The sequence below is a fragment of the Stegastes partitus genome, unplaced genomic scaffold, assembly GCF_000690725.1.
Source record: "Stegastes partitus isolate 25-593 unplaced genomic scaffold, Stegastes_partitus-1.0.2 Scaffold1249, whole genome shotgun sequence".
Taxonomy (NCBI): domain Eukaryota; kingdom Metazoa; phylum Chordata; class Actinopteri; family Pomacentridae; genus Stegastes; species Stegastes partitus.
Window position 1 is genome coordinate 1 of NW_007578980.1, and position 22,864 is coordinate 22,864.

The following is a 22,864-nucleotide window of genomic DNA, read 5'->3' on the forward strand; positions in this document are numbered from 1 at the left end:
GTTAGGTTTCTCATATTACAATGTGCTGTCCTGACAGGAGTCCTTGTCATACCTTGAGCAAATCAAACAAAACTAAACACAATATCCTAATTATCTTTGTTCACAAACACTCTTATTGGTATTAGTTTGCTCAACTAAATGTTGGATCTTTTCAACTGCATGGGTCTCATTTTTGTATGTTAACATCTAAAATTGATGACCAAATTGCATCTTGTTATTCTAGGTCCTATCTGTATCTCACATGCATTTGATGTAATTCTATCCGTTTTTCAGCATGGGGGAATGCGTTTTTGTTGAAACACATGAAAACTCAACCATCAGATTGATGTTATGAAAAACCCAAGTACAGTCTTTTGTTTAAGTGATAATCAGTAGATTGAGAGTGGGGTCATAGACCAGTGTTAAGTTATGAATTAGGTTATGCTGTGTGCATATGTATTTATTTGTTTATTTAATTTTTCACCTATAGTTCAATTTTTTTTTACTAGCAGCAAGAGGGCAGTGCTGCCATTTTTGAGTGAGTAGGTGTCAGCTCAGGGCTGAAGAAGAGAAGAAGGCTTCATTAGTGGGTCCTGGGCAGGTGTGTTTCCTTTGTTCTTCATTGTGCTGATGACTGCAGAGACGCCACTGGTAGGTTGAGACAGTTTCAAATGTATTCAAAGGATAAAACTGTAATTGCTAATTTGAGTTATGGTATGTTGGATGTTAAATGATTGTTGATAGATTAATTAATTAATTAATTAATTAATTAATATGGGTTTGTGTTTTTTTTTTTTATTTTAAGGTTATCAACTATTGAACACTCAGCCTGATTCCTTTCTGAAAAAATGAAATAAAAGATGGAAATGAGTGAAGTTGACCAGCGTCCTCTGTGGTCGTCAATGCCGAGCCGAGTTTAGGCAGATAATGAAGTTCATGATCCAATAACTCGACAACCAGAAATCACAAGTCAGTAGTGAAGAGTCACACATCTGTATAGAGTTAATGAGGTTGTTGGTGCAGGCTCGTGTAATGTTGCCCTATGCTTCCTGAAGGGCTTGTTGAAGTTGAGGATCAGATTGTCAACTCCTTCTGATCAGAGCATTATGTGGCAGACTGCGTGTCATACCATGCTGTCTGAAAGTATTTCTTCAACGGTGAATGGTGGAGTTTTGGACATTCAAGTGCCTGGCTATGGCTGATGACATGCCAGCATCCAGCATGCCAATAGCCTGTTCTCTTGTTTGTCTTGTTATCCATGGTATTATGTTGTTTAAATAAAAATGTCTTTTCAGGTGGCCTCTTTAGTCACTGGTGAAAGGAGTGTCTTTTATGATGTGATCATTGTCCTTTAAAGTCACACTTGATTCAATGATTGGGAATTTGTCACTAGTTGAACAGTTAAGAAACGTTTTGTGCACAACTGCCTAAATTTAACCTTTTTGCAAACACAGCAGCTGAAGTCAGATTTGCAATATTTTGCCTTAAGTCAGAAAATAAGGCCCTGTTGTGCTGCCTTGTTCTGTGTATTTTTCCCTTTCTTTTAGGTAAATTTTTATTTTTCAAAAATAGTTCAAACATTTGTAAAGATTGTGTTGTTTTTGTTTTAGAGCCACCATACAGAGATTTTCAAGTCTTTTAAATATCAGTCGCATTTTATTGTGAAAATCGGCGTCTTACGTCGACGTGTTTCGTGACGTCGTACGTAAATAAGTTGATCAGGCTGTTATTAGCTCGGTTGTTTTCCTCCTTTAGTGTGATCATCCGCTTCGGTTATATTAATGTCAGGGCTAATTTTACATACAAACACGGAGTTAAAACGGTACTAATATTTTATCCGACACATTAGGATATGCCATCCGACTTTGTAACGTAAATACAAAGTGAGCCTCGTCTGGACAACAAACCGAGTCTTTAGGCAACCTGCTAACCGGGGTTAGCACCACAAATCTCCACGCTGTGTGCACACATTCTCTTCCATCTTTTCTTCGTCTGTAGTCGGCCTTGTATTCTGTCACCGCTTTCAGTCCGTGGTGTCGCCAGGAGAGAATGAACTGGCTTTTCCCCCTGTCCAAAGGCTCCGGACCTCTCCCCCCTCTGAACAGCCTACAGCAACAAAGACAGCGGCAGATCGAGTCGCTGAAATCCGCTCACCCAAGGTAACGACGACCTGTCACCTATAAAAAAGAGAAAAGAAACAAGAAACAGCTGCTCGTTTGCTTGTTAACATTGTTTTGTCCGGAACAAAGCGCTTTACCGACGATGTTTCCCAACCACTTTAATCAAGAACACGTTGACTCAGCTCACATACACAGCCCTTGTTTACTTAGCACAGCTAGCCACTTGGCTCACAGCAAAGGAAGAAGTACAGTATGCTAACAATTAGCTTATCATTTGTTATCGTTCATATTTATCCCTGCTATTATGTAAACATGTCAAAACAGTGCCACGTGATTTTACTGCCACTGCTTTGACACCCCTAGTGAGTTCTTTGCAGGCTAATGTTTGCTAACTTGTCCTCAGAGCTAACTAGCTTGCTCGCCAGGGAGCTATGTTAGCTGGCGTGCTAATCAAGTCAGTCAGTGACAGTGACAGCGGCTATTTTTAGGGTTGATGACACCAGCTGGAGCTGGTTGGCCGTGTCCTGTGATCATTCCGTTGTTTGTCACGCGTGTAGTTTTAGGATGAGCTCGTTACTTGGATGTGGAGATTAAAGTATTAACCTTTGTTTACCAAGAAGTTTCGTTCCCTCAGTGAGCATTTGTCTTATCTTCGTACTCAGCTAGACACAGACGAACTGTTCTCATAATTCATCTCTTGTAAGCTACACGCATGAAATCATCGTCGTATCTGTACTGCTGTGAAGTATGCCAAGTGTGTGACTCAGGGGAAATTGGATTACTCACTTTGTGTGAAGGAACCATGCGTTTCAATTGCAGTTCATGGGATTTCCGAAGCTAATGTACAATGGAGAAGGCTGTTCATGCCATGGCAGCGGTGTTATGGAAAAACTAGTTGAGCAGTGAGAACATTTTGAACCCTGAAGCCTGTACAGGACTAGCCTTTTTTGACTTTTAACTCTCAGCTTTGTAAAGAAGATGTGGATTGTTTGAAAATCTGGTATTCATTTATATCATCGGCCTTAAAACTTATTGCAGTTTGCTTCAATTCTTTACTGACATGAATCATATGAACAGTGTAATGTGGTGACGCTACAGCGAGTCAAGCAAATATTGGGATGAAGGGCAGTGAACGTAGAAGTTTGTCGTTATAGGGTATTAGTGAACACTGAATTATGATTGTAAAATTGGCAAAACTGAACATCAGAAGAAAATAGAGCATTTTTTCTTAAGTATAAATATTTTTGCACTTAAGATCTGATATAAATGAAGAAATCCTGTTAAAATATACGTTTTTGTTGCGCTCTTACATTGACGCAGCTGCATATCAGTAAATGCTATAAACCATTTGTGAGGAAATGCGATCACAAAACATCTTAAAGACGTAAAACACTTGTACACTGAAGAATACATACTATATTTCATGAAACCACTGCTGAAACTTGTTTCTCTTTTTTTTCAATAAGAAAAAGAGTGATTTGGTGAGGATAGGCAATAAAGACTTGTCTTTATAAATCTGTCTCTTTCTCTCCAAACTAGAAGAATTTTCATAAACAACGATGGTAGATGTATCATATGTTTTCTCATTGTATTATGACAGAACATGACCATAAATACCTGATTAGAAATAATCACATTTCTGTGTTCCTGTCTCTCCCCAGCCTTGCAGAGATCCAGAAAGATGTGGAGTACAGAATACCATTCACAGTCAACAACTCCACCATTAGTGTTAACATGTGAGTACATCTTTGCACATACAGTCACAATGTCAGACGATCAACAGCAGATGTTCTTCCTGCCTCATGGTCAGTGTGTAGCTCAGTCACTGATGTGGTTTAAATTCTGGCTTTGATTTGACCGCTCTGTTCATGCAACTACATCCAAAGGACTGCTAGCGTTACAGTAGAAAAAACACAGAGAAGAAAGAGGTGACAAGAAAAACTAGAACAGCCAGTTAACAACCCAAACAACATGTGTCATTGGCTTTAGTCCCTGAACTAGTCAAACTCTGTATATTTGCAAGAGCTTAGTGAAAACGTTAACTGCATTCCTTTCTCTTCGTGGGAAGACTTCCATTTTTGTCACCTGCAAAGCCTCATAGAACATAAGACTGTGCTGTGTAGAGACTAGGGATGGGTACAGCGGACTGGTCTTAAGTAGATTCTGGTTCTGGGTAAGTCAAACCTGTCCAGGGTGTACGCTTCATTTCGCCCTAAGTCGGCTGGGACAGGCTCCAGCAACCCTCTGCAGGACAAAGCAGTATAGAGATCATGAATGGGTGTTTATATTTTGTCTCTTTCTTCCAGTCTGCTGCCTCCTCAGTTCCCTCAGGAGAAACCGGTTGTTAGTGTCTATCCTCCCGTTGGTCATCATTTAGTTGACAGCAATAATGGCACCATGATCACAAGCCCCCTCATCACTAATGTAAGTAGTTGTCTTTTTTTTTTTTTGATTTGTGATGTGATACAGTCTAGAAAACCTCAGGCCAGGTTGTTGGCTGGAGAGGTGGCTGCAGCATATGCTAATGAGCACACTAATACAAATTCTGTCTGCATTGTTGAGCCTATTGATGCTGGAATTAATATTTAAAATGATATTTTGTGTCAATCTTTTGATGCTTAGGAGATGAGTCTGACCACCCCTAACAGTGGTAGAGATGAGATAGCACAATGTTGACTGCAAACACTGGCATGATTTTTAATCGTTTTTAAGAGAAACCCAATAACTACAGTGCATGAAGGGGACAGTGTTGCTGTGGCAGCAGTGTGGCAAGTTAAAGGGAAAGATCATTACTCATGGTAGTGGCCAAGGTAATTTAATCTCACATCTGACTATAACTGAAACTGAAATGAGTCAGGCAAAGTAAGGTGGTTTCCAGTATGTGTTTGAAAAATGAAGCCACGTGAACTCTAAAGAAACACTGTACTTTCTCAGAACAGAGTTTGTCTTATTATTACAGCCTTAGTCCACATGCTCTGACTTTTTGACAAGGAAAAATGTGTTCATGACATTATTTTTACTTGCTTTTTACTTTGATATTTCATTTCCTGTTTTCATGATTTTATCATGCCACTATCCCTGACGTTTTCTGACACAAGGGTACACACACACACACAAGTACATGCTATAAAACCCTGATCAGAGGTATTAGTGTACATGTAAACACAGTAACAAAATAATCAAAGAAACCACTACATCTAATGTCTAATGCAGTAATATATACTGAACAGAAATATAAATGCAGCATGTTATGTTTTCCTAAATGACATCTATTTTTTTTTAGCATGGGGGGAATAAGTATTTGTTGTTCCAACACATGACATCACTATACAAGAGGTATGGACTATAATGGGCAGAGAGTGGGATTTTAGACCAGAAATCACAACTCACACATCTGCTACGCATAGAGTCAATGAGGTTGTTGATGCAGGCTAGTGTAATGTTGTCTTGCTCTTCCTGAAGTGCTTCCTGATCGGAGATATTAGTGTGCGTGTAAACATACTAATCAAATATGCCAGCCCAAAACAGAGACATGGGGAGAAATCTGAGTACCGAGCAGCTGCATGTAAACATTGGTCTGACAAAAATCAAGTAAATGTGTTCTCCAGGTTTGTCCTTGGTAGCTTGTTTTATTTTTTTGTGCATCAGATGTAGAAACTTGTTTTTCTTTTTCCTGCTTCTTTTCTTCCTTCTTTTTCTCTCCATTAAGAAAATGTCCTCATTTTACTTAAGATCTTTTGTTAATTCAGGCTTTGTTCTGCTCATGTTCCATCGAGTATTTAGATTGTCTTGTTGTATATGTTGCAGTTTGGGATGCATTCAGATCTGGGCAAGGTCATTCAAAGTCTGCTGGACGAGTTCTGGAAAAGTCCGCCTGCCTTGATGTCCACCGGCCCTCCTGGCTTTCCATAGTGAGTCTCCTTTTAAATTCATTGAGAATATCGAAATCCTATTTCTAAGTATTTTCTCATTACATTCTCAAAAACATCGGGTCTTCTTTTTTGTTGAGATTTTCCTCCATGCTTTTTTTTGCACACTTTTAACTTCCCTATTTAATTTTTTTAAAACTTTTAAATAAATTGTGTTAAAATTTGTATATTTAATATGTTTGTTATGCTTGTTTTTCTCTCCCCCCATTTACGGCAGCAGCATTTACAAACAATCAGGCATCGCTCCCTACCCTACTCAGGCTTACCACTATGGTCCTCGCCACGTGGGTCCCAGCCAGACTCCGCCTCCTGGTCCGGGCCCAGCACCATCTCCAGCTCCTATGCCTCACCCGGGGGTCGATAGTGCCCATGGGCCCCCTCGAGCTCCTGCCCCATATGGACTGATATCTGACCTGCCACTGCCTGTACCTACTGCAGACTCACAGGTACACTGTTGGTGGATGATACACATGGTTTGGCTCCTAACATCCATTCTGACACAAGCACACAGAGAAGCATCATGTAGAATTTGAGTTTTCTAAATGAAGGGAAATAAATCTTTATTTATTGGTCTGTAAACTGCTTGTTATTCTTCAACTCAATAAAATTAAACTCTCGAGCTCCAGTGTGCTCTGAAAGGCAAATGTCAAGTTAAGCATTTGAGAGTTTTCAAAGTTTCAGTTTCACCAAACCAGATAAAAATAAATTACAAAAAACAAAACAAGCAGTACAATAACATTCTCTGTAGCACTGACACCATAACAGCTTAAGATTTTCCAACACAGTTAAGAAGAGATTTTTGATATTTTTCTTGAAACTGATTGTAAGAATTCAGACAAATCTAGCGTCCACTTAAATCCATCTCCGTCTCTTTCAGGCTGGACTGAACGGACACATGTACAAGATGCCTGAGATTCCCGAGACTTTTCCTGAACTCTGTGAAATGAAGTAAAGTATTTCAGAATGCTATCAACATAAAATGTCTTTAATATTTTATTATTCAGACATTGTTTGAGCAAGTCACAAGTGTTTCAGAAAAGAGGTTTGAAAAGCATTGATGGTTTGCCTCTCTTGTTCTTGCTCACTGTTATGTGTCTCTCTGTGTGTGTCCACCTGTCGCTTCACGCCACTCCAGTCTGGCCCAGCTGTCTGATATGTCTGATAACGAGGACGTGTTACTGGAGTTCTTTGTGAGTTTACCACAGCTCAAACAAGTCACCAGTGATAAAGAAGAACTGGTCACCAACATAGTGGACATGGCTAGTAAGTTCCTCTCTTGTCCCTTCCCAGACAGCAAGGCCTTCATGGTCTGCTGTGACAGAGGAGCTTTACTTGAGTCCAGCTTTATAAAGAATCTTTCTGTCATTTTCAGAGAAGAACCTTCAGATGGAGCCACAGCTGGAAGGAAAAAGACAAGAGATGCTCTACAAGGTTGGTTCTTTCATTACATGACCTACTTTCATCCCCACACATGCACAGCAAATACATTCATGCCTTTTGTCATGCTGCTCACAATGTGTGTTTTTGTCTGTTGCGTTGGCAGTATGAACAGCTGACTCAGATGAAATCGGCCTTTGAGACAAAGATGCAGAGACAGCATGAACTCAGTGAGGTAAATCGCTACACTAATAGTTTCATTGACAGCCGACGTTTAGAGCAGATGCACGTTTTGGATTGATGCGCTTGTTGCAGTTTTTTTTTTTTGCATTTCAGTGACCTATACTGATGATTTGAGTTGCTCCCTGGCTTTAAGGATGTTGGAAATAGTTATAGTACTTTTAACTTAAGCTTATGACAATCAACTGGCCAGTGTCAATCAGATCATATATATCATATTTTATTGTGTTTTATTGATCAGCAGAGACGTCTAAAGCCACATTACTGTTGCATTGTCAAATAAAACAAATCTAATAAGGAAATATTGTACAATTCAAAGAAATCAATCACCCAGAACATGCTTGAATATGTCCTTAAACTCTTCTGACATTTTCTGTCTCTCATTTTCTTACTTTTGTGCCTTTAACCCCCACCAGAGTTGTAGTCTAAGCACTCTGCAGGCTCGATTAAAAGTTGCAGCCCACCAGGCAGAGGAGGAGTCGGAGGAGACGGCCGAAAACTTCCTGGAGGGACGCACCGACATCGATGAATTCCTGACCAGCTTCATGGAAAAGAGAACGGTGAGAGGCCAAAAGTGCAGTATTTGTGTAAACATACTTGTTTAAATGTTGACTTTATTGATTGTGCGAGAAGTGTACTGTACTGTGTGATAATATAAGAAGGAAAAGGGCTCATTGGTGGGTTTTTATGTTTTTCTGCAGCTTTGCCACAGCAGACGGGCCAAAGAAGAGAAGTTGCAACAGTCCATCAACACACATGGACAGTTTCCTACCAGCCACTAGAACACAAGGTAGAACACACAAACATGTGCTATCTTTGTGAGGACCCTCAGTGACATGAACTCACTTTTCCCCCCTTTACATCACAGTTAAATACATAATCCTACCTTTAACCAAATTCTAACCTTAAAAAAAACGATTTAACCCACAAATTTAAGGTGAAGAGGACCAGCCTCAAGGTCCTCAAAACCTATGAAATGCCCTCACAGCAATGGTTCTGAGTCAAAACTGGTCCTCACAAAACCAAAATTCCTCATAAAGATTGCAAAACATGTTGACAAGGGCAGTTAAGAAGCAAAACACACAAGACTGTCACATCACAGTCATCTGTTGCCTTATAGGCTAAAAGTAGTGCTTCTCAGCTGACAGTTTCACAACAGAGCTCATGCTTGTTGTTTACAGCTAAACTCTCCTCTTGTTTTAATCAGATAAATCTGACATGTTATGATTGTCCATTCTGCTCCTCATGCCATGTCTTTGGTCCTCAGGTTTGGTGTTTTCTCAGCCAACTGCTGCCAACTCAAAGGAAAAAGACAGTAAAGGGGCCGAAAAGCACACTGAGTCAACAATGGGCACTTTGGAGAAATAAGAAGATAACAAAGGCAGTGCTGGGCTAAAAATCAGAAGCCCGTTGTGTCCAGATTTGAGCTTCAAAAGAAAACTGTTGATTTTGGATCGTGTGAGCGCAAGATGGAGAAACTTTTGAGTCACCACAGGAGGCCAGAACTGGGGGAATGAGCGACACATGCCTAGATGTTCCAGTCACATTACTAAGGACGGATCACATTGTGGATAATTTTTTATTTTTTTGCACATTCAGTTTGTCCAGTTTTGACTTGACAGTGATGACAAGAGTTTTGTTTCTTACTCGGATTCATGTCACGTTGCTCAGTTCAGAGCAACACCTGCACTTGATCAGAGTGTTTGGTGACGTGAAAGACGAAAGTACAAATTGCTTAGCACAGTATTCCAATCTTACATTTCTCCATGCAGTGAGCAAGTTAATATCACTTAAAAATTGTTGTGAAATGCTGATGTTGGTGTCTGTACTATCCATCTCTGAGATCAGTGTCCGGTCCTTGCTTTTTTTTGTCCCTCAGAGGAAATGCTGTGCGAATATTTTCGCTCACATTGAAAAAGTTGTTCTTGACATTGACATAAATCAATCTGGGGTTTAAGAACAAAGAAGAGAAGCAAGGATGGGACACTGTTGTCAGCAGACCTTTGACTCGGGCTGTTAAAACTGCACATCTTAAAAGTGGTTGATTCTTGATCAGGTTGTTGGGTTTCCCATTTTGAGCAAATCCGACACACAGCCTGATTATCAGTGTGTTTGCATAGACACGTATAATTCGTTGGATCATATTAAGGCAGCGCTCTGATAACCCCGTAAAAATGTATCTACTGTATGTCATAATAGTCTTGTTTCAAAATCAACCTCGACCAAATGATGAATAACTGTCGTCTTTAGAGTTGCTGTCTTTGAATCCTACCTGTCACACTGTAAACAGGATGCTGACATGATTTGCGGTTGTGGTTCATCTTATTCGCACAGAGAACAAACACCACTTCAGTTAGCTTTTGTGTTTCACAGGTGGGATGATTCCTACAGAATACTCAAAACTATTTTCATCAATTCTAGGGGTTTTACATTTATCGAGTTATTTATGTGGATGCAAACAGACTGATTGCCACTTTTCTCTGACGTGCGCTGTTATAACAGCCCGACTGTTTTGACGCCTTTTGAACTTGAAATTGCTGATGAAAAGCCTCCGAAGATATGGGATAATGTCGAGGAATATTAGGTTAAATGCTGCAGTAACACTCGATGACATTGGATACTGTATTTAAATAATATTAATAATAGGCTATATTGTAATCAAAGACTCAGACACCTTGTATTATATGTTCTTATTTAATTTGTTAGAGTAATAAAGCATTTAGAATAAATCCTGGTGGTGTTTGACAGTAACTATTGTTGCACTCACACTTTGGTACAGGAACACTATAATTTAGTTTGTGGTACTGAAGTTCAGCACCAGCTTACATCTCATAGTAAACAAGGAACTGTTCATTCTTAAACAGGATTTTCATTACTACACACCTTCATTGCATTGAGTTGAAATGCAGATTTATTTTACTAGATGGAAAGTTACAGCAAAATCCGTAGAGGCTGTATTGGTTACAGCATAAAAAGGTTGTTATTGTTGTGTAATACTTATTGTCTTGGGTGACTAACAAAGGAGCATGTTCACACACCTTCTTAACAAGTCAAACCAGTGGTGCAGTCAAGCAGAAGTTGTTCAGACATACTCTGGTGTAAACACACGATGGGAAGCTTCACAGAAGTAACTCTGAAAGAATGCACAGACTTAAAAACTTCTATTTGTTTAAAAAAAACAAAAAAACAAAAGTAATAGGATTGCTACATTAGTTTAAAAAAGGGCAATTGACAGTAAAACAAACAAACCTAAAAAAAAAAACGAACTAGAATCACACTATTGACCACGATCAGCCCATGACAGGACATCCATGGTTGCTGGTTTCTATTACTGTTGGTTACTGGACCCACCAGGTTATTTTTCTGAACCCAAAGTGCTTGTTCAAAGGGAACTATTACATTTGTTGGGTTTTTCTCTATAATATAATATCATGAGATCTTTAACTTACTGCATAAATTGCCCTCAGATTACCTTGGTTATGAACTGGCGTTCTTTGAATACAACTGAATTGAATGTAAAAGACAGAATTTAGCATTAAATACTAATTGTAGATTAAATTCATAATCCATGTTTCCTCCAGTTATTGTTAAAGAAATATATGACTGTCTGGGTTCATTCAGCAATTACTTGCTTCATGAAATCATAGATTGCTTAGCATTTAAAAATGCAGGGGTCAAATGTCAAAAAAAAAAAACATTTAGGATTATAAATTGTATAAAGTTGCTCCTTTTGGACTTTTATAGGCCTTAACCTTGCAGGCTAGGATTAGATGCATTTTTGTAGGGTTAATCAATATAATTGTCCTTTCTTATGATCCTGAAGGATAAAATGCTAAAAGATTTCATTATATCCTTTATGAGCCAATCCAATCATTTTGAAACTAATCTTATATGATAGGCCCCGAAACCGAGTAGATCGGAGTTTTATTTTGAAATCCTAAACAATATTTTAGGCTAGAGCAGAATTAAAGCAGCCACTTGTTCTTCAAAAGGTCAAAAAGTAAAAAAACAAACAAACTGTGACACCTCTGACAGAGGGGGGGATGAATCAAAGCGTGGATGTTGCAATCTGGTTGTCAAATAAATGTAGTGAAGTAAAAAGAGCAATTTCTCTCTCAATTGTTGTGACTTTTACGAGAAAAAAAAAGCAATATACAGTAATTATGGTGTAGTAATACAATTACGTTGTTTTGAATATAAAAATAGATGATGAAAGTGTAATTCTGTGCTATGAATGAAGTCTGAACCCTTTTTGTTGCACACTGTGGTGCACCTGATCCTCCACAACAGCAGGTGGCAGGAAGTCTCCACACAGGACGACGACCGGAAATACGCACGACGAAGAAGAAGACCGAGCACAAACACGGAAGGCGCGCAGGAAAAGAGAGAGCAGGCAGAGCCGGTGAGTTTATTTGCAACTCAGAAACGAAAAAAAAAGCTTGATTGTGTACATTTTTAAAGAAAGCTGCTGTAAAATAAAACAGCAAATGACTCAACTCAGCCGTTAATTGACAAAATCTCCACGGTGTCGCACGTTAGCAAACAGAAATACACCGTTAGCTAGCATGTCAGTTTGGAAGATTAACTCCATGTCTTTGGTATAACATTAATTAAGTCGATATTGACATCCAGCCTCAATAGTTTTAGATTCAGTTAGCTATGGAGGTGTTGTTCCACAGACTTAAATGTGCTGTCATGGTCATGGTTGGCAGGTGTCTGTCAGATAGTTGTAGTAACTTAAAGATCATCTCCAGACATGTGCAAAGATATCCAAACACATTCTCTTTGGTTTGAATGTTAATTGATGTGTGGTGTTTTATCTCGAAAGAAAAGGTTAAATTTCGTGTTTAGAATTTTTTAAAATGACACCAACTCCTCTCTCATTGAAAGCATGTAAACATTTGTCATTTTAAAAGTTTATCGTGTGTCTCTCATGTTACCAAAGGATCATTCTGCAACCTAAACAGCCCCTCAATTCATTATAAGTCATACCTAAACTAAGGGTATATGATTCAGATTTTGCTGAAACTAGGACGTGATATGTTGTTTTTCTGCGACATATGTTGCAATATGACAACAAAATAAATAAATGGAATAATTCTGTTTGAAAATAATTAATCAATCTAGATTGATCAATAATAATAATAATACATTTTATTTATAAAGTGCTTTTCTGAATGCTCAAAGACACTGCACAGTGAATAAAAACAACAAGAAATAAAAATAACATGCAAAAAAAAACAACAGCAGAAAGCACATGCATTGAGTGCATTTAAAAACAATCATACTTTAAAAGCATTTTTGTAAAGGTGAGTTTTGGTGAGCGATTTGAAGGTGGACAGGTTCGGGCAGTTACCGATGTTTGGTGGTAAGGAGTTCCAGAGGGTGGGGGCGGCGACAGAGAAAGCTCTGCTAGTTAATGTTCATCCAGGATTCGAGTTCAGTCAGACAGTTAGTCAGGGTGGCGATGGTTGGGGCAGATATGGAATTTGTTGATATGTAAAGTTGGATGTCGTCAGCGTAGCAGTGGAAGCAGAGACCATGACGACAGATGATGTTGCCGATTGGGTGATTTTGTTGAGGAGTACATTTGCATAGAAACTACATATTTTCATAAACTGATGACAAAAAACAAGGACAACATTCTTTTAGTGCAACATGTTTGGAACCCTTTTTTAAAATGGTGTAACACTGGAAAAGGCATCCAGAATAATTCGACTCTATATTGCATGCAGGCCTGGCTTCATTATGCTGATTCAAATGGTCAAACAAATCAGCTGTGATGAATTTCATGGTGTGCAACAGTCGCAGGACACTGCTCACAGAGTAGCTGTTTTTGCATTTGTTTTTACAACCAAGTCTTCCTTTTCATCAGTTCCTAACTCATTTTTCTATACACATTTGGAGTCTGCATGTTAACAAACTCTTTTTTTCCCCCTCAAACTTTTTCTTCTTGTATAAAGCAACAAAAAATGTACTGTAATGTGTCATGTGTTAGAAATGTGGGATATTAATTGTTCTTACTTCATACTTTACTTCCTGTGATAATTGCACTTGCACATGTTGATGTTAAGACATTGCATTGTAGAGCCCTAATTCAAACAGTTCTAAAGAGGTTGTGTCGTCATTTTGAAGCGTGGAGTTTGCGGTGTTTCTTCATCGGTAATTGATGCTGCCATTAAAATTCTTACTGTGTAGACTTTGTACAACTATGAAATAGAAAGAATCTTCTGAAACCTCTTTGTAGGAACTGGTTGTCTCCTTGTGTAACCATGTAACTGTTGAGTTCATCCATGTATATATTGTAAGCTGAAGACTGTGTAACCACCATTACTCTCTGTGTCCAGAAACATGTCACGACAGATGGGAGACAGCCATCGAAGGTTTCTACAAACCATGATGGCCAATGGCATCATTGATGAGCAGGGGGCGAAGACGCTCCATCAGCATTGTTGTCAAACACACAATGGTGAGTCCCGTTTTCCGATTATTTTTATATTTGAAGTTCAGCAGGCTGTTGACACTGTGTTTTATGTACACAATATATACTGTGAATTTATATCACCCATAATTCTTATCATCTAGTGAATACATCAAGCTCATCATCCCCAATACTTCTACTATTTTTGGCTGTAACTCCTTTCGCTTTGCAGCAGCTAACGACTAGAACACCTTACAAAACACTCTCAAACATGCAACTCTGACTCCACTCGCCAGCTTCAAGCTTAAAATCCAACAGATTGTAGTTGACTGTTGCTTCCGCCAGATTTTACTTACATGCTTATATACACACACACTTTCTTACACCTCATGCACATTGTTTTTCACTCACATGCATATGCCCCCATGCTTCTTACTTGTTTACTTTTGTTCTATGTTATGTTTATTTGTCTATTTGTGTCTGTAATTTACATATGTTTTTGTTCCTGCTGGCGCCTGTTGGCCAGGTCATGTTTGCAAATGAGAACTGGTTCTCAAACATTTTTATCTGGTAAAATAAAGATCAGATAAAAATAAAAATATAATTTGCTCACTTCATGAACACAAATTTAATGCCAGGAATATGTATGTTTATTTTATTGGTTCCAAATATGTTGATTTAATTAGTCTCAATTTTAAACCCCACAGTGAAGCATTTTTAAATTCATGGTGAAAAGCAGATGAAATAAAAACAAAATCCTAGTCGGTGAAGTCAGGCATTTTTCCATATCTTACTGTACACTTTAATATGCCTGAATTGCATGTCCTATTTTTCTGCTTAAAGGAAACATTACTACCAAACTAACTATAGCAAAACTATATTTACATCCAAAACCAAAGATGCACGTTGCTTTCCAATTTTGAGATTAACTTGTCTTCAATGAGATCAATAGTGGCACAAAAAAGGGGCAAATATGAGAAGGAAGTTTCCCTAAGATTAACAAACCTGGTTGTGTTTGTCATTTTTGCAGCACAGTATGCACCAGACAGACTGGATGATTTCATTGATACCATCAACTCCAAGCTGCAGCCGATGTTCATGCAGATTAGAAAAGGGATGTCTGAAGACAATGGTCACCAGTACTACGCCTTGGTAAGCGACTTTAACTCCAGCATCAGGTCGGCAGTGTCAGGCCTGTTTCTTAATTAGTGATTCTGTCTGGGGACTTTATTAACAACGACACTGTTAAATGCGGTTTCACTTTAACCCCACCCAGGTCAACATGGTTGAAAACGATGTCACCAGGATGACGTCAGATTATGCTGACAATGAACTGGAGCTGTTCCGGAAAATGGTGAGTAAAATTAACAGAAAGAAAATGTTGAAGACAGCTGTACCAGATGTTTTTTTACAGGACAGTTTCTACATGTGTGTTTAAAGGTCACTTCTAATCCATATATATGGGATATCAGTTGTGGATTACCACAGACCGATGAGGGTTTTTCTATGACTCTCAGTGTGCGAGGTGCAGTACTTGATTACTTCACAATCTCTGCTTGTGAAGGAGTGAGAACTGCTTTTAAACAGCATGCAGTGGCACAGTGTTGAACGTCTTCAAAATCTGTTATTTAAAACTACAAAGTGTGCTGTGAATAATTACAGCTCTTTGAATTCAGATGGACCTGATTGTCGGCTCTGAGGATGGCAAACTCTCCTCCATTGATATTCTGAACAGCGCCGACTCCATGACCACCAAAAAGCTGAAGAAGAGTGAAGTAGAGCACCTCTTGAACCGACTGGTGCAGGACAAATGGCTCAGTGAGGTAAATCACAGTGTCTCCACCGAGAATTCACAATTACAGTTAATTTGTATGCATTATCTGGATCAGAGCAATTTTAATAATTTCACTCACATCTTCAGAGATGTAGAGCAATATGAACTCAGGGTATCTTACAAAATAGACAGTTTCTCTAAGTAAACATGGATGGTTCTGTAATTAACAGTTTGTGTTAACCATGGATCAGGCACACTATTATTTATTAGGTGGGATTCAATAAAGCACAGAACAACTCCTGGTCCTTGCTGGAAAATAGATATCTGCAGCAGGAAAAAGTCACCCGATTCAATGGGGTGAAAGATTTAAAATGCTGGTTGAGATCATGAGAAATATTAAGTATTAACAACACACTTGTTAAAATGGTAGCACTTTGCAGAATGTGAAACAAGTCAACACAATCATGAGACTACATTTTCAGTCTCAATTTCATTTTCAATTTAAAGCAGTTTGTATTACACTCACAAGTGTAGTGACCAGATAAAAACTGGAGCAGTGTCTCTCTTTCTTTCTCCCACTTCGTTGATGTGTTTCGTGCGTAACTGGGTGCTGTTTATTAACTTAGAAACGGGGTGAATACACCTTGTCCACCAGATGTATCATCGAGATGGAGCCATATATTCGCACAATGTATCAAGACCAGGTGAAAGTTTGTCACATCTGTCACGCCATCGCTTTCCAGGTAAATGTTACTTCTTTTTTTTTCTGTTTCACAACGGCTTTGTAGTAGCTCCCTTTTACGTGTCGGATAAATACAGTCGTGACTCGATAATCCGACACTAAATGTAAAACCGTCTTTCATGTCAGATAGCAAGGCTGTCGGATTGTCAAGACAGAGGTTGAGATACAAGGAGGGATGGATGCTTGAAGGGTCATTTGTTGGTAATATTCATTGTTTATAGTTGTTATAATAACTAGTTTATTGTTAGAACACTATGCATGGCTGGATTTCTAATTGACCCGTGCGCTTGTGCACGGGCCCATCGGTTGACATCAAAGGTAAATACGTTCAGACAGCAGGCTGAAGTGATCCAAATCAGATTTTTTTTCCCTCCTATGCGACCTGTATCTGGTCTTTTCATGACAGTCTGAACAACACAGATCCAATTAATGATGAATACCCAAATATTTGGCGCAGTCAGGGGGGACACTTCCACCCCGGGGGAGCACTCTGACAGAGTGAAAGTGGGCGGAACGCACAGGCAGTATTTGGCTGCTGATGCTAGTTTAGTTAGCGGTCACACTTCTGTTTCCACCATCAGTGGCGGTGGGGGAGTGGCAAAAACACTCCACCGTTACCATCCGTGTTTACTTCTGCAAACACTGAACATGCTCGCTGCGTGTGACGTTGTTGTGTCCTCCTCTGCACATGTGGGACACTTTTGGGTCGTATGAAGTTCACACAGCAGATCGCATTTAATTGGAAATGTGAACGAAATCACAAAAAATTGAATTTCACAAAAAAATCAGAATTGAGCATTAAGTCCTGCAGTCTGAATGTAGCCAATCTGTCTGATTGTTCAGTCAGAAAATACGCTGTTATCCTTATTTGTGACATAAAATGTCATGTTGGAGTCAGAATCCAAGGCTGTCGGTATGTGAAGGCTATTTTGAATGGGTTCCGTTCGTTTTTCCTAAAAACCTGTCGGATAGCAAGGTTTTCAGATTGTTAAGGGTCAGATTATCAAGTCACGACTGTACCTGAATAAATTCAAACACTAATTTTATCAAATCTCTATCATAGAAAGTAGAAATGTCATGTCACTATAGTTATAAAACTACATTCGTTTTTATAATTTAAAGGCTTTTACATCATACATTTTAGATTTGGTTATAAAAGTTTGAATCATGTCTTTACACATCTGAGCAGTGAAAGTACTTCTGAGTTTTGTTTAAAGAACCAACTTGCTCTTAACTAACTACACAAATAAAAACTCGCTTTAATTACTCTGATTTTATATGTTGCTGCAGTAAAACCAGATGCAGTAAGCGATGCTGATGTGTTGTGGTGCTTTTTTCTGCCAGATTCCGTTCGGTTGAGTTTTTTCACAGCTTATGAAATGTTGTTTTTAGTAGGATTGTGTGACAAAGTTTATTTATCGCTGGCTCACAGTGTTATCTCATCTGAATAACTGTTTGTTTTCAGTGCCAGATTTGTGAGAATCCTACATGTGGCATTAAAATCCACAACCCATGTGTGGCCAGATACTTCAAAGGAAGAACGGAGCCGCGATGTCCAGCTTGTGAAGATTTTTGGCCACATGAAATTCCTGGTATTTATACTTCTTTTATAGAGGCTGTTTGTGCACATTTTACCGCTTTCAAAAATCAGATAGTCCTGTTTTGTTTTTGTTTTTTTGCCGCAGATGTCGCTTTGCACGTTTTGCTTTGCTTTGGAAATGACTGATGCATTATATTGATCTGCTACTGGAACTCTGAGAATGATAGAGATGGAGATGAGTGCCGAAAAGAAGATGTTGGCTACCATTAACAATATTCTCTTTTGAACTTCATTTTAATGTATATGTGAATGGAAAGTAAGTAGAAGAAGAAAATCCACGTAATGCACATACATTTATCATGTCCTATGTTCTGTTTGTTACAGAAGTCAGACGGCTGCGTTCTCAGTGAAGGACATGATGGCTTGAGCATCAACTGTGTTTTCTGTTTGTAAAAAGTTGTAATTATTTTATTAACCCAAGTTTGTAATAAACAAAGTTGTTATTTAAGTGTTATATCGGTATTGGTTACATAAAATAAAATGGATTACATTTCATCAATGTCTCTATTGTGTCTATTTACACACATTCATCATGAAAAAAACAATTTCTTATCAAGCTCATTTTGCAAATGTTATGTCTCCATACATGTTCTTTCCTTCCTTCACATAGTTTTCTTTTACGTGCCACTTAAGGTTCAGTTATCAAGAACTTAATAATCGCTTTCCAACAACATAGAAATCAAATATTAATGTAAAAACCGTTTTAAATGTTTTACCAAAGCATGAACGCCTCTAGTTTTACCTATAAAGATGAGGGTGGTTTGAACAATCATTTTGCTGAATAAGTGCATGCATATGTCACTCTGAACTGCTCATATAGAAATGAAATTAGTTTGGACTAAAAAAAAAAAAAAAAGATCCAAAACTCACAATCAGAAAGAATATTTCAAACTGTTTTCCTTTAAACTCAACTACTCAGATAATTTCTAATTCCCTATATTGCTGCAAACACGTCCTAGAAAATCATTGTACAATTGTGACAAAAACATAAATCAAGCCTGAACCACTGAGCATAAAATCACCTTTAAATACAGTAAGAATTAAATGTATTTATGTATATTGTCAAGATATTGTTTTTTTTTTCTTGCAAAAACTCAGAACTTCCTATATTATACCAGCAGTAAACATTTAACTGATAATCACAGTTTCCTTAAAGCCCAGGGTGTCTTTTTTTGTCTCTTTAACAAACAGTTTAGAGCTGAAAGATACTGAGATTATTATAATTTAATGAGAAAATGAATAAAAGCAGCAAACTTTCACATTTAAGAAAGCATCAAATGTTTGACCTTTTCATAAATGGCCTACATGTTAAATTGATTATGAAGATGCAAATCAGTTTTCTGGAGATCGACTTAACAGCTCTGGATTAAATGTTTGCTGACTAACATGCTGGTTAAAGACAGTGGTACAAATGAAATAATACTTTTATGTGAAATCCCAGTTAATCTGTCCACCATACAGTGGATATAAAAAGCCTACACACCCCGGTTCAAATGCCAGGTTTTTGTAATGTAAAAAAATGACAGTAAGACAAATAATTTCACAATTTTTTCCACCTGTAATGTGACCTATAACCTGTACAATGCAATTGAAAAACAAACTGAAACCTTTAAAGGGGAAAAATATAAAATAAAAAACGAAAAAGAACCTGGTTGCATAAATATGCACACCCTTAAACTAATACTTTGTTGCAGCACCTTTGGCTTTTATTACAGCACTCAGTCTTTTTGGGTAGGAGCCTATCAGCGTGGCACATCTTGATGTGGCAATATTTGCCCACTCTTCTTTGCAAAATCGAAATCTGACAGATTGCGAGGGCATCTCCTGTGCACAGCCCTCCTCAGATCACCCCACAGATGTTCGATGGGATTCAGGTCTGGTCTCTGGCCGGGCCATTCCAAAGCCTCAATCTTATTCCAGTGAACCCATTCTTTGGTTGATTTAGATGTGTGCTTTGGGTCATTGTCGTGCTAAAAGATGAAGCTCCTCTTCATCTTCAGCTTTCTAACAGAAGGCCGAAGCTTTTGTGCCAACACTGACTGGTATTTGGAACTGTTCATAATTCCCTCCACCCTGACTAAGGCCCCAGTTCCAGCTGAAGAGAAACAGCCCCAAAGCATGATGCTGCCACCACCATGCTTCACTGTAGGTATGGTGTTCTTTTGGTGATGAGCAGTGTTGTTTTTGCGCCAAATATACCTCTCGGAATTATGTCCAAAAAGTTCAACCTTGGTTTCATCAGACCATAACACATTTTCCCACATGCGTTTGGGAGATTTCAGATGTCTTTTTGCAAAATTAAGCCAGGCTTCGATGTTTTTCTTTGTAAGATAAGGCTTCCGTCTTGCCACCCTACCCCATAGCCCAGACAAATGAAGAAGACGGGAGATTGTTGTCACATGTACAACACAGCCAGTACTTGCCAGAAATTCCTGCAGCTCCTTCAGTGTTGCTGTCGGCCTCTTGGCAGCCTCCCTGACCAGTTTTCTTCTCGTCTTATCATCAATTTTGGAAGGACGTCCTGTTCTTGGTAATGTCACTGTTGTGCCACTTGATAATGATGATGGTCTTCACTGTGTTCCATGGTATATTTAATTCCTTGGAAATTCTTTTGTAGCCTTCACCTGACTGATATCTTTGAATAATGAGATCCCTCTGATGCTTTGGAAGCTCTCTGCGGACCATGGCTTGTGCTGGAAGATGTGGCTACAAAAATGTCAGCAAAAGCCTACTGGAACAGCTGAACTTTATTTGGGGTTAATCAGAGGCACTTTATTTGATGACAGGTGTGTGCTGACTCCAATTTAACATGAGTTTGAATATAATTGGTTAAATCTGAACACAGCCACATCCCCAGTTATAAAAGGGTGTGCACACTTATGCAACCACATTATCTCAGTTGTTTATTTTTACTTTACCTCCCTGAAAGATTTCTGTTTGTTTTTCAATTGCGTTGTGCAGGTTATAGGTCACATTAAAGGTGGAAACTGTTGTGAAATTATTTATCTTGATGTAATTTTTTTACATGAGAAAAACCTGGCATTTGAACAGGGGTGTGTAGACTTTTTATATCCACTGTATATGATCAGTAACAGTTTCATTTTTTTACATTCTGTCATGCTTATTGACTTTAAAGTGTTTTTGCTTGGGAGGAGTCCTTCTCCAGTATCTTCAGGGTGACTGTGTACCAGATGGCTTTTCTAAACCACGGATAGAAAAAGGCATATATCAGAGGATTTAGACAAGAATTGAAATACACCAACCAGGACACAATGGCCCAGGACGAAGCACTGTTTGAGATGTCTTGTCCTGCCAGAGAGGGATAGTAGTAAGGACAGAAACTCATCAGAAACACTAATATCACAACACCTAGAGTCCTGGCTGCCTTTTTCTCTGATTTCCTAGCAGTGATTGTTAGCGTACCGACTCCAACAGTTGTAACGTGAGACTGTATGGCACGAGCCTGAGACACGGCCACAACAAACACCCTCATGTACAGGATGACGATGACTGAGCAGGGGCAGATAAATGTGAAAACAAGGTCAACAGTGCCCGAGACATAGTCAATCACCACCAAACACTTCCCGTAGCAGGAGTTGTATCTGTCCGGCTGCCTGAGGTGGTCCTTTAAGATCAGCCCGTTGTAGAGAAGTGAACAGGCCCAGCACAGGCTCACGGACACCTCCGCCCTGCTGCGAGTGATTCTGCTGGGGTACTGCAGAGGATAACAAATAGCTACAAAGCGATCGATCGATATGAGCACCATGTTCCCCACGGAGGCCGACGCTTAGAGACAGACAACCAAGCACACTCACATTCACACCTACGGACAATTTAGAATCACCAATTAACCTCAACATGTTTTTGGACCTTGTGGGAGGAAGCCGGAGAACCCGGAGAGAACCCACGCTGCACGGGGAGAACATGCAAACTCCACGCAGAAAGATCCCAGGTGTCCTCACTTTGAATTAAGTTTTAAAAAATATTAAATGTATTAATTTATTCAGGTAACGCTTTTAAATGAATGATAACCAATTAAACAGTTCAAACACATTTCTGTGAATTTAAACCTTTTCTAAACACAACAATAGACATGAACTTTTTCTCTAAGTCAGAAAAGACCATTTATATGCTGCGTCTTGATTCAGTGTCATGGTTTCATTGGACAACCATGATATGCAAGACTTAGCCTACAAGGTGGAAATAATCAATCCGTTATCTGCAGACTCATTTTCAAATGAAGAAATATAAACAGGTGGTGTCACAAGTTTTTTTTTGCCAGATATTATACCTGGCAGAATTAGACTTGAGTCCTATGTTAGAAGGTTCTTACCACTGATCTGGTGCTGATGACCCAGTTGGGCATCACACTGCAGATCTGCTCAGTGTTTGAACTGCTGTAGCTCATTCTGTTTGATTTATCAGCGCTTCAAAACCAAACCTGCACTTGAAACCATTCCGTTGTTGGTCTTCTACTTATTCTACTGAGGTGGTTATGTGCCTCATCAGGCACTAGATGGCCCCGTTGGTAAAGCCTCTGACACTCTGGCTCTCAACTGGTTGATTAGCTCACAATTTATTGTACTTTCCTCCTGGAGGCTTTGAAACCTGCATGTTTTTGCTGTAAGAACACAAAATGCGACTTGTATGAACAAGCAGTTTTATCCTTTGTATGTTTGGGT

The 22,864-nt window shown here is 38.9% G+C and overlaps 3 protein-coding genes across 4 annotated transcripts; 2 read left to right on the forward strand and 1 right to left on the reverse strand.

The window, feature by feature from the left end:
- The first annotated feature begins 1,671 nt into the window (after positions 1-1,671).
- On the forward strand, positions 1,672-10,374 carry vps37a (VPS37A subunit of ESCRT-I). Of its 2 annotated transcripts, none has more exons than XM_008297793.1 (12): positions 1,672-2,138; positions 3,761-3,835; positions 4,406-4,523; positions 5,907-6,010; positions 6,246-6,474; positions 6,906-6,976; positions 7,164-7,291; positions 7,401-7,459; positions 7,572-7,640; positions 8,062-8,205; positions 8,347-8,435; positions 8,913-10,374. In XM_008297793.1, the coding sequence occupies exons 1-11, from the start codon at positions 2,029-2,031 to the stop codon at positions 8,425-8,427; spliced, it is 1,188 nt and encodes a 395-aa protein (XP_008296015.1). In that variant the 5' UTR covers positions 1,672-2,028; the 3' UTR covers positions 8,428-8,435; positions 8,913-10,374. The 2 variants fall into 2 exon arrangements, with proteins under 2 accessions (XP_008296015.1, XP_008296016.1); XM_008297794.1 differs by having other exon boundaries at positions 6,249-6,474.
- Positions 10,375-12,007: 1,633 nt separating this feature from the next.
- On the forward strand, positions 12,008-18,677 carry nsmce1 (NSE1 homolog, SMC5-SMC6 complex component). The gene is made up of 8 exons (XM_008297795.1): positions 12,008-12,047; positions 13,993-14,114; positions 15,097-15,218; positions 15,343-15,420; positions 15,743-15,889; positions 16,467-16,583; positions 18,048-18,174; positions 18,507-18,677. The coding sequence occupies exons 2-8, from the start codon at positions 13,997-13,999 to the stop codon at positions 18,530-18,532; spliced, it is 735 nt and encodes a 244-aa protein (XP_008296017.1). The 5' UTR covers positions 12,008-12,047; positions 13,993-13,996; the 3' UTR covers positions 18,533-18,677.
- A 2,635-nt stretch (positions 18,678-21,312) lies between these two features.
- Positions 21,313-22,639, reverse strand: LOC103369158 (trace amine-associated receptor 13c-like). Its single transcript, XM_008297803.1, has 2 exons — positions 22,624-22,639; positions 21,313-21,968 (listed from the first exon to the last, which is right to left on the reverse strand). The coding sequence occupies exons 1-2, from the start codon at positions 22,637-22,639 to the stop codon at positions 21,313-21,315; spliced, it is 672 nt and encodes a 223-aa protein (XP_008296025.1).
- Between the last annotated feature and the right edge of the window lie 225 nt (positions 22,640-22,864).